This window comes from Sturnira hondurensis, unplaced genomic scaffold, assembly GCF_014824575.4.
Source record: "Sturnira hondurensis isolate 20B ecotype Veracruz unplaced genomic scaffold, ASM1482457v3 Scaffold0009664, whole genome shotgun sequence".
Classification (NCBI taxonomy): domain Eukaryota; kingdom Metazoa; phylum Chordata; class Mammalia; order Chiroptera; family Phyllostomidae; genus Sturnira; species Sturnira hondurensis.
In genome coordinates this window covers 1,446,245-1,462,550 of record NW_028082295.1, presented here as the reverse complement: position 1 = coordinate 1,462,550, position 16,306 = coordinate 1,446,245, and the positions used below count along the sequence as shown (strand labels likewise).

Below are 16,306 nucleotides of genomic sequence, written 5' to 3'. Positions count from 1 at the left end.
CCCAGAAATATTTAATCTGAGTCTCTCAACCTAATTACCAGGTTACAGTAAATACAGGCAGGAGGAATAAGCTGAAACACAACATGAGGGAACTACCATGAGGGACAAATTCAGAATATGAAGTATTTTATACAATAATTGGCTGGACTCTTCTAAAAGTCAATTTCTTTAAAAAAACAGAAGGGGCAAAGAGGTGGGAACAGAAGATGTAAATTAAAATTGAGGTAATAGCTAGGATACGTAATGTATAAATCTTAATTGGACTGTGACTTGAAAAATGGTTACAAAAACTATCATAGCATAACTGAGGATATCTGAATATAGAATAAACATTAGGTGAAATTCTGGAATTATTCTCCTAGACAGTGTTATGATTATATAGAACACTGTCTTTATTTTAAGAAAAGGCATGTTCAAGTATTTCTAAGTGAAGGCCTATGGTGGTACCACAGTACATATACAAAACACTAATGACTGTTGAATCTAAGCAAAGGGTAGAGAGTATTAATTCTTTTAACAGCTCTGTAATTAAGAACATTTCATAAGAAAAAGTTTGGGGAAAATTATTAAAATGAAAACATAAAATTTAATTCTCAGAGACAAACTTTACTCAAAGAGTGTATGGACCCCAAGTTCAGAATTACTCATCTAGCTAATTCATCTTTTTCTCTTCCAGAGTGTTACCTCAAAATACCAGATCCTAAAACTTGAAGAAATGAACTATCAGTCCTTGATATGTATCAGCAATAATAATGCAAGTTGACATTTAAGACATAAGGATTGAAATGAAGGAGTTATCAAGATTCAAACAACCAATTCAAGTATCACACAAAACACAGCACACACAAATGAATGCACTCTCAAGCTGGGAAAACCTTGTGGTTGGATAAATGTCAATTTCCGTGGCCTGCCTCCAGGCAGGCAGAGAGCAATGGTGTAGCCTCATTTGTTGTAAATCCTTAGCTTGTAAAACCAATCATTTGTCTTGCTTTGTTTTGTGCATGGACTTTAATTATGATATTGTACTATAGTTATACCAATGGGGTAAACTGGGTGCAGGACACATGGGATCTCCCTATATACTTTTCTGCAAATTCCTGTGACTCTATTATTATTTCAAAAATAAAAGAACACATTATAGATCACATAACCTGGTCTTTTCCAGTTTGAATATATCATTTACCTGCTCTTTAAACTCTTCCCACAACCAATCAGATAAATGACATGCTTTCTTTAAAAAGAGCCCTTGGAGATCCTAAAGATAATCAATTCTTAAAATGTTTAAAATCTGAGAAGAAATAGAAAGAAGGTTTTTACATCACTTCTACACCTCTTAGTTTCCTACAGAGCTCCTACCACCTCACCCCAGGTGAAATGTGAATTCTCCACTATAATAGGCTTCCAGGTCACGTGATTGAGTAAAGCAGTGCGGTGGACTCAGCACAGGCCCTCAAGCACACTGGTTCAGGACTGCCAGAGCTGACAGCTGAAAGGACAGCAGCCACACACTTCCCTTCCCACATGGTGCTTCTCTGACCTTCTGAGCCTGAGCAATAAAGAGTAGGCTGGTAGGTACCTCCTGATTTCACCTCGGGAATAGGCTCAAGAGTCAGAACAAGTCTGTGATTTTTCCCAAAAATAAGCATTCACATCTTTTTCCTTCTGAGACAAAATTGAGAAGTCAAAAACCATGCAGAATCCTGGTCTCATCAAGAGAACCCTCTAGAACAGCGCCTTCTGCTGGAGTGGAAACTGGAAAACATCAGTTGCAAATTCTCTCTTCATGCGGACTTGCTCCCAGGTCCTACCCAGGCCAATGCCTACACCTTTACAACAGCTGCTGAGAGGGCCTTGATATGGGGGCACTGGCAAGGTCTTTGGCCAATCAACCAAGCAATGTGTTTCCTGGGGTCCTGGCTGCACAACATCCTCTGTCCACATTGTACCCCATGCTCTAGCACAGAGGTCACTGCATAGAAAAGCACGCAGGAAATATTACTGAGAAGCCAAGGTGGTAAGTAGTTGATTGAGTTTGCACTTGTCCTGAAGACTCACCATCTGGTTTTCATTTCACCTGAACACATGGGTTTTGCATAATTATTTTTAAAAGAGCCCCCAAAATGCATTTTTCCAACATCGCCTGATTTTTCAGGCAAGTAAATACCTTGTGTATATGACTCTACAAAAGTAGAATACAAAAGTGTGTGTCACACACAGCTGTCCATTCATTTTATAGCTGTGCTTCAGAGATGAGTGAAAGGAAATACACGAAAGCACCAATAATGGGCATTGTAAGGTGGTAAAAGTATAAGAATTTAGCTTTTTAAAAATGTTTCTTATGTTTTACACATGTGAAAAAACAGTGATCATTTATTATACTTACAATCAGAGCCAGGTTTAGAAGAAGAGGCCCTCTACAGAGAAGACAAGCCTCAGAGTTCACTCAAGATGGGAAAGGAAGCATGACCAGGCTGGCACAGCAGAAAAGTCAGCCAGGGGTGCATAGGCTGAAGTGAGGAAAGAAACTCAACTCTCAGTTCCAAATGCTTCATAAAATTCCAGAAAATTACCGTTACAATGGCACCCATACATCTGCCAGTAACCAGTCAGGATGTATGCTCACACAGGACAAAGAACACAGGTTCTAGCACTGAATTCCCCATTCAGAACCAGCAACATGCAGAGCAGAAGCTTGGTAGAAAGGAGTCACTGGTCATTCCATTCACAGAGAGCATTTCATTAATAACTCAACTCCGATATTTGAATCACAGTAACTTAGAACTTGCTGCTCTTTCACCACTCTTTAATCTTAAAAATAATATTTAACTGGAAAGCACCCAATTTCCCACTGAGTTGTATACTATAACACAACACAACAGTCCACAGTAGGTTTTTTATTGTTTATTGATTTTATTTTATTTATTATTATTTATTGATTTTAAAGAGAGAGCAAGGAAGAGAGTGAGGAAGGGAGGGAGGGAAGGAGGGAGGGAGGGGGAAGAAAGAGAAAGAGAGACAGAGAGAGACAAAGAGAGAGGGAGAAAAATTGATTTGTTGTTCCACTTAATTTATACATTGATTGGTTGATCCTTGTATGTGCCCTGACCTGGGATTGAACCTGCAACCATTACATATTGGAACTATGTTGTAACCAGCTAAGCTACCCAGACACAGCCCATATCAAACTACTTTACAAGAATCTTTGGCCAGTTAACCAAGCAATGTTACCTTTTCATTATAAAGTCTCCATATCCTTTTTGGCAGAGAAAAGAGAGTAGTCACCTTATAAAACGTCACACCTTTAAATACCTGTATAAAGCTCTATCGGTTGTCCTGTGGTCCAGAGACGACAATATTTTCTAATTCTTACTAGGAAATACGTATACTGGAGCTGAGCACATTATTAGAGACCAAGGAGAGAACAAGGCAGTGGAGGAGACCTCTCCACTGCCTGAGGGATGGCTGAGTTAATCTCATGTGTATAGTTGAATAATATTATTCAACTATACACATGAGATTAACTCAGCCATTATCTTCCATGACAAACCCCAGATTTGGGGAGCTTATGATTTAACTTAGATATCCCAAACACCCAAAGTTGCAGGTTAACACTTCTCTAGAATATGTGATATAAGATAGTAAACCTTATTCATAATTAAGCAAATTAGAAGCAATCACAAGTGTAAAGTAAAATTTATGATGAAAATACAGTTGGAAAAAAAAAAGAAAATACTGTTGACCCTTGAACAACATGGTAGTTAGGGGCACTGACCACTGAAAATCACTTATAACTCTGACTCCCCGAAACTTAACTACTAGTTGCTTACTGTTAACCAGAAGCCTTACCAATAACAAAGAGTTGAATAACATATATTTTATATATTATATGTACTATATACTGCATTCTTACAATTAAATAAGCTACAGAAAAGATATTAAGAAAATACACTTACAATATTTACTGAAAAAATTTGCGTATTAAATGAAACTGCGTAGTTCAAACCCATGTTGTTCAAGTATTAACTGTAACTTAAAATAGGATGGATTTAGTGCACTATAATTTATGGCTATTCATTAAAAATGAAATATAGACACACACACACATGCACACACAAAGGAAAATAGATACGGTATTTTGCTATGTATAATGCTCATTTTTTTGCCCAAATTTTTGAGGGAAAAATAGGATGTACATTATACATGGATATAAAGATTACATACCATGGGTATAATAACCCTGTGCATTATAAGGCACACAAAAATGTGGATGCACATTATACACAGCAAAATATGGTACTTTTTTGTCTGAGTTAATTTCTCCTCTTTCCCAAAAGCTACACGGTAAATCCTCACATGACCATTTTCTGCTACTAAATTTTGCCAACAATCTGCTCAGCATTCTAGCAGATGTTTCTGTTTTCAAACCTCTGGGAACTTGGCTGGACCTGTTTTCTTTCTCCATGTTAAAAATAAAAGAAATGTTCCAAATGTGGTCTAATCCCTAGAGAAACTTGTCCCTACCCCACACCCCTCAACATCCCTATTTATGTGACCTCCATGATCCCTTCCCAAATCTCTTCTTTTCCGAGGGAGATGATGTTTCCAATTATGGTCCATTATGTTGCCAGGGATGACATCACTTAGATGTGTTGTTTTTTTTTAAAGAAAAAATGCTACTGATTGTTACTTGCTTAGGAACCATCTGCAACAATTTACGTCAATTATTGTGCTGGACCTTATGAACCACAATGTTGGGGGGGGGCAATGTGTTCAAGATTGATTCTCCAAACAGAACTATACCCTTACCTGGGGCTAGAGGGAAAGGAGGAGGTCAAGCGAGTGTCCCTGTCTTTTATCTAATGATTTATTTTTTGAAAGATTTTTTTAATTTTATTTTTAGAGAGAGGGGAAGGGAAGGAGAAAGAGGGAGAGAAACATCAATGTGTGGTTGCCTCTTGTGTGCCCCCTACTGGGGACCTGGCCCACAATCTAGGCATGTGCTGTGAGCATGTGCCCTGACTGGGAATTGAACCAGCAACCCTTTGGTTCACAGGCCAGCTCAATCCACTGAACTACACCAGCCATGGCTGATTTCTTTGAATACATTTGTTACTCCATTTTACCTCAGTAACATCCATGACTTTGATGGCTGCCAGCTGACCTGTTTTAACATGTCGACCCTGAAAAACAGAAAAAAAAAGATCATTGGCACCACTGTTTTGCACAATCACTAGAACAGAATGATTGAAGCTTCAATCATTTCTTCTGTATTTTCCCCCCAAATTAATGATGAAGTAGTCTGTGCTTTTCAACAGAACAATATGGTTGGTAATACCAATGAACCACACTTGATAAACAAAACATTTAGAACAAATGCGTTTTGATAAATTTCCCCTTTCTTTCCAGGGTTGAATTTACCTATCATTACCTCTCAACCCAAGCAACTTAAAGGTTTTCTTCTATACATCACATTGAGCACTCTTTCTTTCCTAATATTCCACATGAAAGAAATGACATCACTCACACACACACACACACACACACACACACACACACACCCCTAGCTGTCTGCTGTCAAAAATGAGTAACAGTCATTTTTCCCTAGTGGAGCTCCCATTACCCATTACTTGATTTTAAAGAATTATAATGAGAGACTTTTTTGAAGTCTCCTTGTAGTTCCAATGTAGAAAGGTTGGAAAATAACTACCCAGCATAAAGGAGTGTACAAAAAGATTGTGCAGGGTGGAGGAAGGGGAGAAAGAGAGATGGGGGAGAAACAGAAGGAGAGACGATGCGGGGTGGGTATGCAAGTTAAGGCTTTTTCACAGCTACATTTTAATTCCTGACCTAGAACCTAAAAATTTGTTATTCACTTATATCACTAGATATTTCAAATTTGATGTCCTTCTCCCCTCACTAGATGAGGCTTATCGGATCTAATTACTATCAGTCTGGCTCCTCTCCATCCACTCTTTATCATGAAGACTCTGCTAATCACTTCTCAGCTGAGTTGTTAACAAAGAGCTACCCAGATATCCTGAGCACTATCTATTTAAGGACTTTATGAAAAATGGTCCTTCTGCAACAAATGTAAAACAAAAGTAATGTCTCCATGTTTTCCCCAAGCCTACCTCTATTGTGGTCCCATGGTAAAGCATTATGAATTTTAGAACTTAAAACCTGAGGAACAAAGGAACAGCCTCCCTTTTTCTTTGGGAAGTTTGCACAGGAACTCAAGTTCCAATTCATAGTCCAAAAAACAACCCTGTGAAAATGACACTCTACTAAAATTATGTCTCTAGCCCCAACTGGTATGGCTCACTGGGTTGGGTGTTTTTCCACAAACCAAAAATCACCAGTTTGACTGCCAGTCAGGCACATGCCTGGACTGCGGGGCAGGTTCCTGGTTCGAGGGCCAGGTCCCTGGTTCAGTTCCGGGTTTGAAAGAGGCAACTGATCAATGTTTCTCTCGAACACTGATGTTTCTCTCCCTCCCTCTCTTCCTTCCTTTAAAAAATTAACATACTCTAACTGACGTAGCTCAGTGGATTGAGCACTGGCCTGTGAGCCAAAGGGTCGCTGGAACATGCCTGGGCTGCAGGCCAGATCCCCAGTAGGGGGCACGCAAGAGGCAGCCACACTTTGATGTTTCTCTCCCTCTCTTTCTCTCTCCCTTCTCCTCTCTCTAAAAATAAATAAAATCTTTTAAAAATTAACAAATAAAATCTTTAAAAAAGAAAATGAAGTCTCCATTACATGTGGTCATAATGGGATGGAGTCCAGCAATGGCCCAACAGTTCAGAAGCAGGACATGTGCAACAGCAACCCAAGACAAACACAATCCACAAGTCAAGCACCTCATTCCAGATTTCACCTACCTGCAGACATTGCCAATCCCACCCTCCCCATGAGCTACTTTCCTAAGTCACCGCAGTGCTACCATGTGACTGTGTGTACCATCTGTAGTTCAGGCCACCTGAAGTCCTACCTCTGAGGCAGGCAGGGAGAAGGGACATAGTCCATGTAGCAGGGAACTCTGCCTTCTTGCCCTTCCAGCCACCTGCCAGCTATTACTCTACAAGTGTGCTTTCCCAGCCTGCCTAGCCTCAACAGCCCAGACGGGATATCTTACCTGCCACCCCAGAGTACCCCATCATCACACCTTGTCTAGCATCCCCACGTACCCTGGGAGAATAGTCTGGCACTGTTCATGCATTCACAGTTGGTCCTGAAAGAAAATGCTGTCTTGTCTATATATTGCACTAAGTAATGAGGAAGCCGTTTGACATCTATCAGAAGCTCCTGCACAGTGGAGTCCAACTCTGTGCCAGAAAGGTCATAATTTATGAAGGTTATTATGTGTTCCCATATCTTTTACTACCTAACCAAAATTGCTCATTTAAAATGCCTACCTATATGTGTTACAGGCTCTGTAACCTCAGCCTTTTTTTTTTTGTTAGCTTTGTAACTACAGTGCTATTCTAAGCATCACTACAAAGAACACTAAGCTTTATTTTGGGTCCTGGTCATGGGCAGGACCCTGCAGCTACAGGGCAGGAGTTCAGAGCACAGGCTAGCCAGACCGGATCTGTCCCCTCATCTCCTCCACACAGAGCCTGAGACCAGGGCACAGTACAGCTCAGTCTATACCTCTGGCTCCTTCCTGTCAAAGAGGGAAAAGCGATGCCCACTTCACAGGTTTATTGTTGAGAACAGTTAGTGTGTGGCACATGATCAAACACAACCCTGGTAATAAATTATGACTGAACCTTGTTTCTCTCAACTGATAATAGAAATGAATTCATTAGCACAGTATCAAGCAACTCCCATGAGTACTTATTACTGGCACTGTAATCATGAAACCAAATTATGATAGCCAAGAAGGGTAAAACTTCTTGTAAGAAACACAAAGACGATCTCCTTAGCACTCAGTCAGCCTTCAAATATGCAAACACACACCTGTTACTCTTCATGCAGTAGGTAGTACCCCCTGCACGAAGAGTACTGTTATTTTGCCATGTACAACGTGCACTTTTTGCTCCAACTTTTGAGGGAAAAAATAAGGATGTACATTATAAATGGGTAGTACCCGAAACACCTTGTATCTGTTCTTGTGTTTTGTAATTATTTGTTACATAAAACTTTTTGAACCATAATATGTTAAAATAAATGCTAAAAATCCTTTATAATACAAAAAACAAGTTACTAAAGCCCGTTTCCCGCTGACAGAATCAGAGGAAATATCACAAGAGGTGCCCAGCTTTCCCTCTTTTCAAGCAGGGTAAGCAATACTGTGTTGGCATGTATTGGGTGAGATGTGGAGGAAAGGAGAATATTCTGAGTGATATGGTAACACTTACAATCTTTACAGAGAAAGAAAATCCACTGATCTATTAAAAAAAAACCTCTCCAGATGTTTGTACAATAGCGGTGTCTTCCTTTTTTCCCTCTATACCCGAACTTAAGACTGCAAGTGTATTCTTAAGACTTAGAAGTTTGACAGTGGCATAAAGACTAAGAATGGTGAATTCACTCAGTATTTGCTTTGTATAGAACATTAGTCTCCCTCACTGAGGGATTATAGAATCAGGACCTAACAACTAATTATTATTTTTGTGTCACATAACAGACCAAGCAAAGGCATTAGCCATAACATATACCAGGTCTTCAAAAATTAGGTCCATTTTAAATTGAAATTGCAATCAGGAAACTAACAATTCTGCCTCTCTCCTTCCTAAGAAACAAGACAATGCATTGGAAGAAATGAGTCTGGGATTTGGGCAGCCTTGGGCTCTTATTCTTCCACTACCACTTCATTAATGTATTTCCCTGGGAAAGTTGTTTAACTTCTACAAGCTTCTAAGATCACTGTAGAATCTGAAGCAGGCTACAGTAAGTGCGCAACCTATATAAAGCCCTGCTCATCATACCTGGCAGACACTCAGCTGAGTCTTTGCTCCCTCCAGAGGCCCCTGCTGATTCCCTGAACTTTTCTTACTAATGCAGCTTGCAACTACCTCAAACCTCATCAGTTTAGGCCCATTTCTCATCTTCAAAAGGCATGGCCAATATATGGGGAGGCAGCAAGGTGCTTCTTTCTCTCTATCTATCTATATACACACACAGACATATAAATATATATACATAAACAAATATACAAACATGTACATATTATATATGTATAAAACCTCTTAATTTGAAACTAACAAGTAATATTCTATCTGTTGAGATGGGCCACCACATGTAAAGGAATCAAAATGGCCAGCAAAATAGCATGAGGAGAAAAACTAAGGCTGAATATAACAAATGTTAGTTAATATGTATGTAAGTGTGTGCTAAGGAGGCTACATGAAGGGTTTTTTGAAATGATAAAAATTTGTGTGATTTACTCAACAATACCCAAGATAGAACATATGATTACCCCTCTCAAGGTAGACTGGGGACTCATAAGGGAGGCCCCACCTACGTTCCCTTGGTGAAGCTTTAACTGTAACAAACGTCCCCCTTTATACCACCTCAGTAGTATGTTGTTGGGAACCGCTCTGCCTGGTTTCAGGAGTTGTAACTGCCCCCCATGGCTAAGACTCTGTGAGCAACCTCTGGAATGTGAGCCACAAGGACACAAAGCTGGTCTCTGGCAGCAGACACTGCCTCTGCTTCCTCCCCCTGCCCCCAAAGCTTGGTCGGTTAGCCCATGACGGGTAAGACTCCTCAGAGAGAGGGGCAACCTAAGCCAGACACAACCACTTGGGAGGCCATCATGGAAGGATTTGGAGGGCTGCAACAAAGAGGGAGTGATGGACCCTTGCCCCCCAGCTATTGTGACATAGCCTGAGTCCCCATGTCCTCTGGGAGAACTGCTTCCTGGCTCTAATCCACTTAAGCCTGAAAACCTGTGATGGGGGAGGCAGTACAGCTCCTTGCTTTGCTAGAATGGTATCTAGAGTAATCAGGCATAAGAAAGAATTCCTAAAAGTCCTGTGAAGCCTGCTTTGCTAAGAGTGTTTTCATTCATATGATAAGGGTCCGAGCAGGAAATGAGTATGTCTCCCAAAGTTTCTGCAACCCCCTTTCCTGACAGACACTGATTCAGACTAAGCCCTCAGATGTCTTTGAAATGTTATCTACTGTTTGATCCTTGCTGCCTGTATTCCTGTGTATTACAACCCGATGAAAGCCGTTGAGGAAGGGGCTCCTGGCCTTTCTCCTCTGAGAGATTGACCACCTTTCCTCCCCAAGCAGATCGTGTCCTTGTAGTGTTACTTTCATCCGTGGCAGATGGGGGGACTCGCTAGCAAAGTCGCCCCCACAGTATGTGAAGTAAGAATACACACAATCAGAGCCAAGTGCTCTGCTGACATGAAGCAAACGTCACTATGGGGCTAGTGGTGTAGACCCACCTAGAGGCCGCAGCAGGGTCTTCAAGGATTGCCATGATAGCCTTGAAGATCAATTGACAGGATGTGGATCCCCTCTAATTTCAGTTGCAAATAATCCTTACCAAATGCCAGAAAGGAGAGGTATCCAGCTATCCACAGGCCAGGAGAAAGGGGGAGAACTCAATGATTCACCAGGATTAGAAGCTGTATCACTAAACTGAATCACCTCCCTACAGACATGTAAAGACAAAAATAGCTTGCCATAAACTGCACCCTGTCCAGAAGCTGCCAGTCTCTCACCAAGTTGGAAGAGGGCCTTCTATCATGATGTGATGTGTGTACCTGCCGCAAACGGTACAAACACCTGGTTGCTCTTCATACCATCCAACTTGGAAGCATTGTCCTTTCACCTTAATGATTTTTCGCAGTGTTTTGTTTTTCAGAGATGTAGTATTTTGGATATAAGTGGCCGACTGTAGGGGGAGAGGTGTCAAGTTTTTCTATTAAGGAAATCAAGTTCAGTTTCTCCTTTCACCTGTGATGTGCAGACTTTAATATGAGAATTTGGTAAGTAGGGTGTTGGGAACCGCTTTGCCTAGTTTCAGGAATTGTAACTGCCTCCCATGGCTAAGGATGAGTGAGTGACCTTTGGAATGCAAGCCACTTAGGAGACAAAGCTTGTCTCTGGTAGCAAATGCTGTCTCTACTTACTCCCCTGCCCCCAATGCATGGCTGGATAGTTGATGATGGGTAAGACTCCTCAGAGGAGGGGCAACCTAAGCCAGACACAATCACCTGGGAGGCCATCATGGAACGACTCAGGGGGCTGCAACAAAAAGGGTGTAATGGACTCTCGCCCCCCCACAGCTATTCTGACATAGTACAGTCCCCATGTCCTCTGGGAGGAGCACTTCCTGGCTCTAATCCACTGAAGCCTGAGCACCCGTGATGGGGGAGGCAGTGCAGCCCCTTGCCAGCTAGAGCAGGATCCAGGATGATCGGCATAAGAAAGAATTCCTAACAATCCTGTGAACCCTGCTTTGCTAAGAATGCTTTTAGTTAAATGATAAAGGCCCAGGCAAAAAATAAGTTTGTTTTCCCAAAGTCTTATAGCCCTTTAGCTAATAGACCCTGACTCAGAAGAAGCCCTATTAGTTCTCTCTATGCTATCCACTGTTTACTGCCCGACAATGATTAATAAGCTGTACCTGTATTCCTGTGCAAAAAAAAAAAAAAAAAAAAACCAATAAAAGCCTGTCTAGGCAAGGGTCAGCACGCTCCCCTCTTGAGGGAGTAGCCATGCCGCCCCTTTTCCTCCATGGGACTCAGTAGTCCATGTGAATTTGTTTCATGTCTCATCCATGACGCCACGGGCACTGCGAGCCAGTGCACGCGTCAGTGAGATACAGAAATCCTTGAGACTTCTTTTACCTAGTCTCTAGTGATTCTCATGCATTCTGAAGTTTTTCAAGCTTATATGAAAAAGCCCATGTTTAAGTTCTCATATCCTTTTTGGACTATATAGTATTTATTACAATAACATGCACTCATTGTCTTAGCTGGGGGTTTTAGTACGTGAAGGCTGGGTTCATAACAAGCAAATTCTAAAATGTCAATTATGTTTATCATAAAATCATAACATATTGTGAAACTTATTCAAAACTTTTATCTTGAAATGTTCCTGAGCTCAAAGGACAGGCAAGCCTAATTTAACAAAAGTTGATTTTACAGATGAGAAATATCCCAGAGAGCTAAAAGGATACAAGTCTAGTGGCTAAGCAAAACCAGGTTTGCCAATTCTCTCTCCAGGACATCTCACTCACATCACTCATATTTTACCTTAAAAATTCCAATTAGGCACCTGAAACCTTATAGAACTTTATTAAACAATATCATCCCCAATAAGTATAATATATGTATTTTAATCAACTGGGGAAGAGGGTCAGCTGGGCACAGCACAGAGGATTTTTAGGGCAGAAAAAATACTCTGTAAGATACTATAATAATGGGTAGATGTCACTGTACATCTGTCCAAAGTTATAGAACTCATAGAATGCACACTAAAAGGCCCTGGCCAAGTAGCTCAGTTTGTTAAGAGCATCATCCCAATTCACCAAGGTTGCAGATTCAATCAATACCCACACATACAGGGCACATACAAGAATGAACCAATGAATGCATAAATATGTGGAACAAAAAGTCAATGTTTTTTTCTCTCCCTTCCTCCCTTCCTCTCTCTGAAACCAATATATTTTTTTTTAATTTAAGAAAAGAATATACGCCAACAGCAAACTCTAATGTAAACTACAGAGTTTGAGTGATGATGATGTAGCAGTGCATGTTCATCAATGTCAACAAAGGTACCACTCTGGTGGCAGACTACCCACACACACACACATACATACATACGCACATATATACGAATGGGGATATATGGGAAATCTCTGTACCTTCCTCTCAATTTAACTGTGAAACCTAAAACTGCTCTAAAAACTAAAGTCTTTTTAATATGTTTAAAATTCCAACCCACTTCCTCTTATATCTCCTTATTCTTAAGAGCAAATAAGAACCTATATTACCATGTCATAAATGGTATGAACTCAGCACTCAATCCACTGACCACTCTATCTAAGGTTCTCTACACTTACCCCAAAACAAAGACTGGCTTCACTCGTTCTGCACTGCAAACCCCCAAATGAAAGGCCCCACTTATGAGTGTTCTTTTCCAGGAAGCATCTGCAAAAAATCCAAAATCAGCCAAAGGGAAAGGCATATTACCTGGACGGCACTTCATGAGCCATCTGAGACAAGGAACCACATAATTAACTTGGGAGACAGATCAGAGAACTTCAAAAAACATTTCAGTCTTCTAAACACCTCCTTACAACAGAGCAGGCATTATAACATGACCTCAAGGAAACATGCTTTTCAAGTGCTGCTTTCATTATACTCCTCCAGAGCCCAAAACAAGTGTGAGGTGAGCAGGCTCATATTTTTGCACATTTTATCCTTGTGACTACTATTTCTTATTATAATTAGCAACTGTTTATTTATCTCTCCCTGCCTTGTATCATCAGGGCTGTGGATGATAGGACAGAGAGCACACGGGAATATGTAAGTGTGATGAGATCAGCCAAGACTTGCAAGATAATAAGAAGATTGTTTTTATTCCCTGGAGTTGAAAATTAAAGGTTTCAACACAGAATTAGGCCTTTCTTAGGTCAGAGCTACCTTATCTAGAACACTCCATTTAAGGAGAATAGCAGAGAATGTGTACACTCAAGTTCTACCAAGAACGGAACAGTCAAAATAGCATGGTAAGACTTCAAGTGTCCACCCCCTAATAGGTGAGTAGTTCTGCAGAGCTGACTTAGCAGACAGTTAAAGGTAAAATAATTTATGTACCACATCGTTTTTCTTTAAGAGACCAATCTGGATGGAAATCTTTCTCAACCCTAAAATCTTGAGTGTATTTAAGATGCTTTTCTTAATGGTTCAGGGAAATCATTACGAATATCAATTACTATCCTGTCCTTGCAATTTAAGTGACAGCCTTGAGGAACATTACATCAGGCAGTAACAGTCTGATTCCTACAAAGAAAGAACACAGTCACCTGGGTCCTGCATACTTGTCCCATCATTTTCAGGACAGAACAGATGGGGGAGGGAGGAGGCGGGACAGGCCAGACAGCAAGTTAAGTTCCAATTAGGCAAGCTATCACTCTAGCAAAAATTACGTTTAGGTTGACAAGTAGAAGACAACATAGATGAATATAAATGACGGGGTTGTACAAGGGAAGAAATATTGCCATGAGAGTTCATGAGTACCGTAGTTCCTTCGGAGGGGGTAGAGCAGGCAGGGGATTTGGGTGAGCAGTGGTGGGTCAAGTGGGAAGAAAAGATAGCTACCTTTTAAAGATACCTGGTGAAGCTGCATGAAAAAAAAAGTGCCCCTTCCAAAGCAGGCAGTAGCCTGAGGTGTGTGCATGTGTGAGCCAGTGTCTGGAAGACAGTGTCCAGTGGGAGGAATTGTATTTTAAAAGGAAAAGTGGAAAACTGAAAAGTACCAACAGTAAAGGTCCCTGAAAATACAAGAAAGGACAAAAATTAGTATATCCATTTTTACATTCATAGTAAAAGAAAAAGCACTGGCAAGTCTTCATGCTAAAGTATGTATTAACAATAAAGATTTCAGATTCTACCACTAACATTTAATAAACGTTTGCAGCTGCTTTCTCCTCTACCTACTTGAAAAACCCTACTGGCTTCAGATTCAACAATTTTAGTTTAAAATAACAAAAGAACATTAAGTAGCATGAAAAACTCCAGGTCCCTTCTATAGTCAAATGCGTATTAAAGTCATTTTTTTATCTTAGCCACTATGTTGATAAAGCTTACTGCACTCAACAGCTAAGCAATTAGCCAAACTGGTAATAGGAGATCGGGAATTCAATCACATGACTGTCAAGATACATGAAAATACTATACTCCTCAAGGTCATTTAATTCAGCATTGTACAAAAGTTAAGTGACTGATGAAGATACAACCTATAAAATACACATTCCTAAATTTAAAAAATCTTAAAAAAAATACACATTCCCTACTTAAGAGCTCTCACACACAGAAAGACCTGCACATAAAGCACGTACTACTTCACATTTGTTCACTGTCTGAAGCTTCTAAAAATAGTAAATTTCTTTCTCTATTTTTCTGTATTATCAATATTTTACAATTAAAAAATAAGAAACTTTATTTTTTAGTTCATTTCACATGTTAAAATGATTAAATATTTATCTGGAATATAATTCTCAATCTGAACTCTCTGGCATTCCCTTAAAAACATGTAGAATGACCACAGGTCCCTACTCCAAAGCAAAGAGTCCTGTCTTTTTTTTTTTTTTTACATATAGACAGTTTTAACTTTTGAGTTTCTCAAATGAGAAGATAGGATTCAGGGAAGGGAGCTGGGCCTCATGACTGACCCATTGGGGAACCCAATGTTATATATAGCACAACATAACCAACAACAGCTAAGTGACATCAACCACTGTGAAGCTGGAGACACAAAACCCTGCCTCCACAGGACTCTAGGAGGCATCATATAGAAAATAACAAATTTTAATAAAAAGCTTCACTCACCATTTAACCTGAACAAAAGATGAAACAGAATTTTGTGGGCTCCCTTTTTCCTTCTCCCATCACTAATCCCCTCAGTCCCAAGAAGTTTTCCTATGTGTCTCCCCTGTGACTGCACAGTACACTCAATTTTTAGAATTATACCCATGCTGTAATTTCAATATTAAAATATCACTTCAAGCATCACTAAAGCATGTAAATTGAATCTTCTCCTTGGCTTAGAGGAAAAAAGTTTTAAGTTTCAGACACAAATCAAAAGGCAAGAGATTAAGTGATACAAGGGATTCTGGTTCCACTCCAGGCTTCGGATCTACTCACAGTCAACTTTCACTCATCACCAACGCAACCTTCAGTTAAGGTTTTCAAATTGTTCCTTACTTGTTCATAGCATTTCAAGAAGCTGACTCTAAACTAATACTGCCCTTGAACATGGACATACTCAGAATATACATAAAGTCAAACTATAAGCAGCTTTGTGTCTCCCTAAACCTAACTGCTGCTGAGTCCTCAGCACTAGCACGGTTTAGAGGCGTAATTGCTACCTACAATGTGGTCTCTGAGGGCAGTATGGCAAGTCCTCGCTTAACACTGTTAAGAAATTCTGTGACTTTAAGCAAAACAACATACAACAAAACAAGTTTTAGCACAGGCTAATTGATCTAAATAAGAGTTAAGTTCCTAGAACATCACATCAATGTTGTAACAAAACAATGGTATTCAAGGAAATGCTGTATTTGTTTTCCTTCTAGTTCTCAAAGTCTGTATATGACTCTGCAATTGCCTGTGTTAAA

The 16,306-nt window shown here is 40.1% G+C and overlaps 1 protein-coding gene across 50 annotated transcripts in view; it reads right to left on the bottom strand.

Annotated features, from left to right (window-relative positions):
* Positions 1-16,306, bottom strand: part of MAP4K4 (mitogen-activated protein kinase kinase kinase kinase 4) — a 199,304-nt gene that overhangs the window by 112,887 nt on the left and 70,111 nt on the right. For 49 of the 50 annotated variants that reach the window (XM_037057291.1, XM_037057274.1, XM_037057292.1 and 46 more), the window contains one exon: positions 5,124-5,180. In XM_037057291.1, coding sequence (XP_036913186.1) covers positions 5,124-5,180 — 57 coding nt within the window. Of the gene's footprint in view, positions 1-5,123; positions 5,181-13,027; positions 13,116-16,306 lie in introns of all 50 variants that reach the window. The other variant, XM_037057278.1, reaches the window with a different exon arrangement.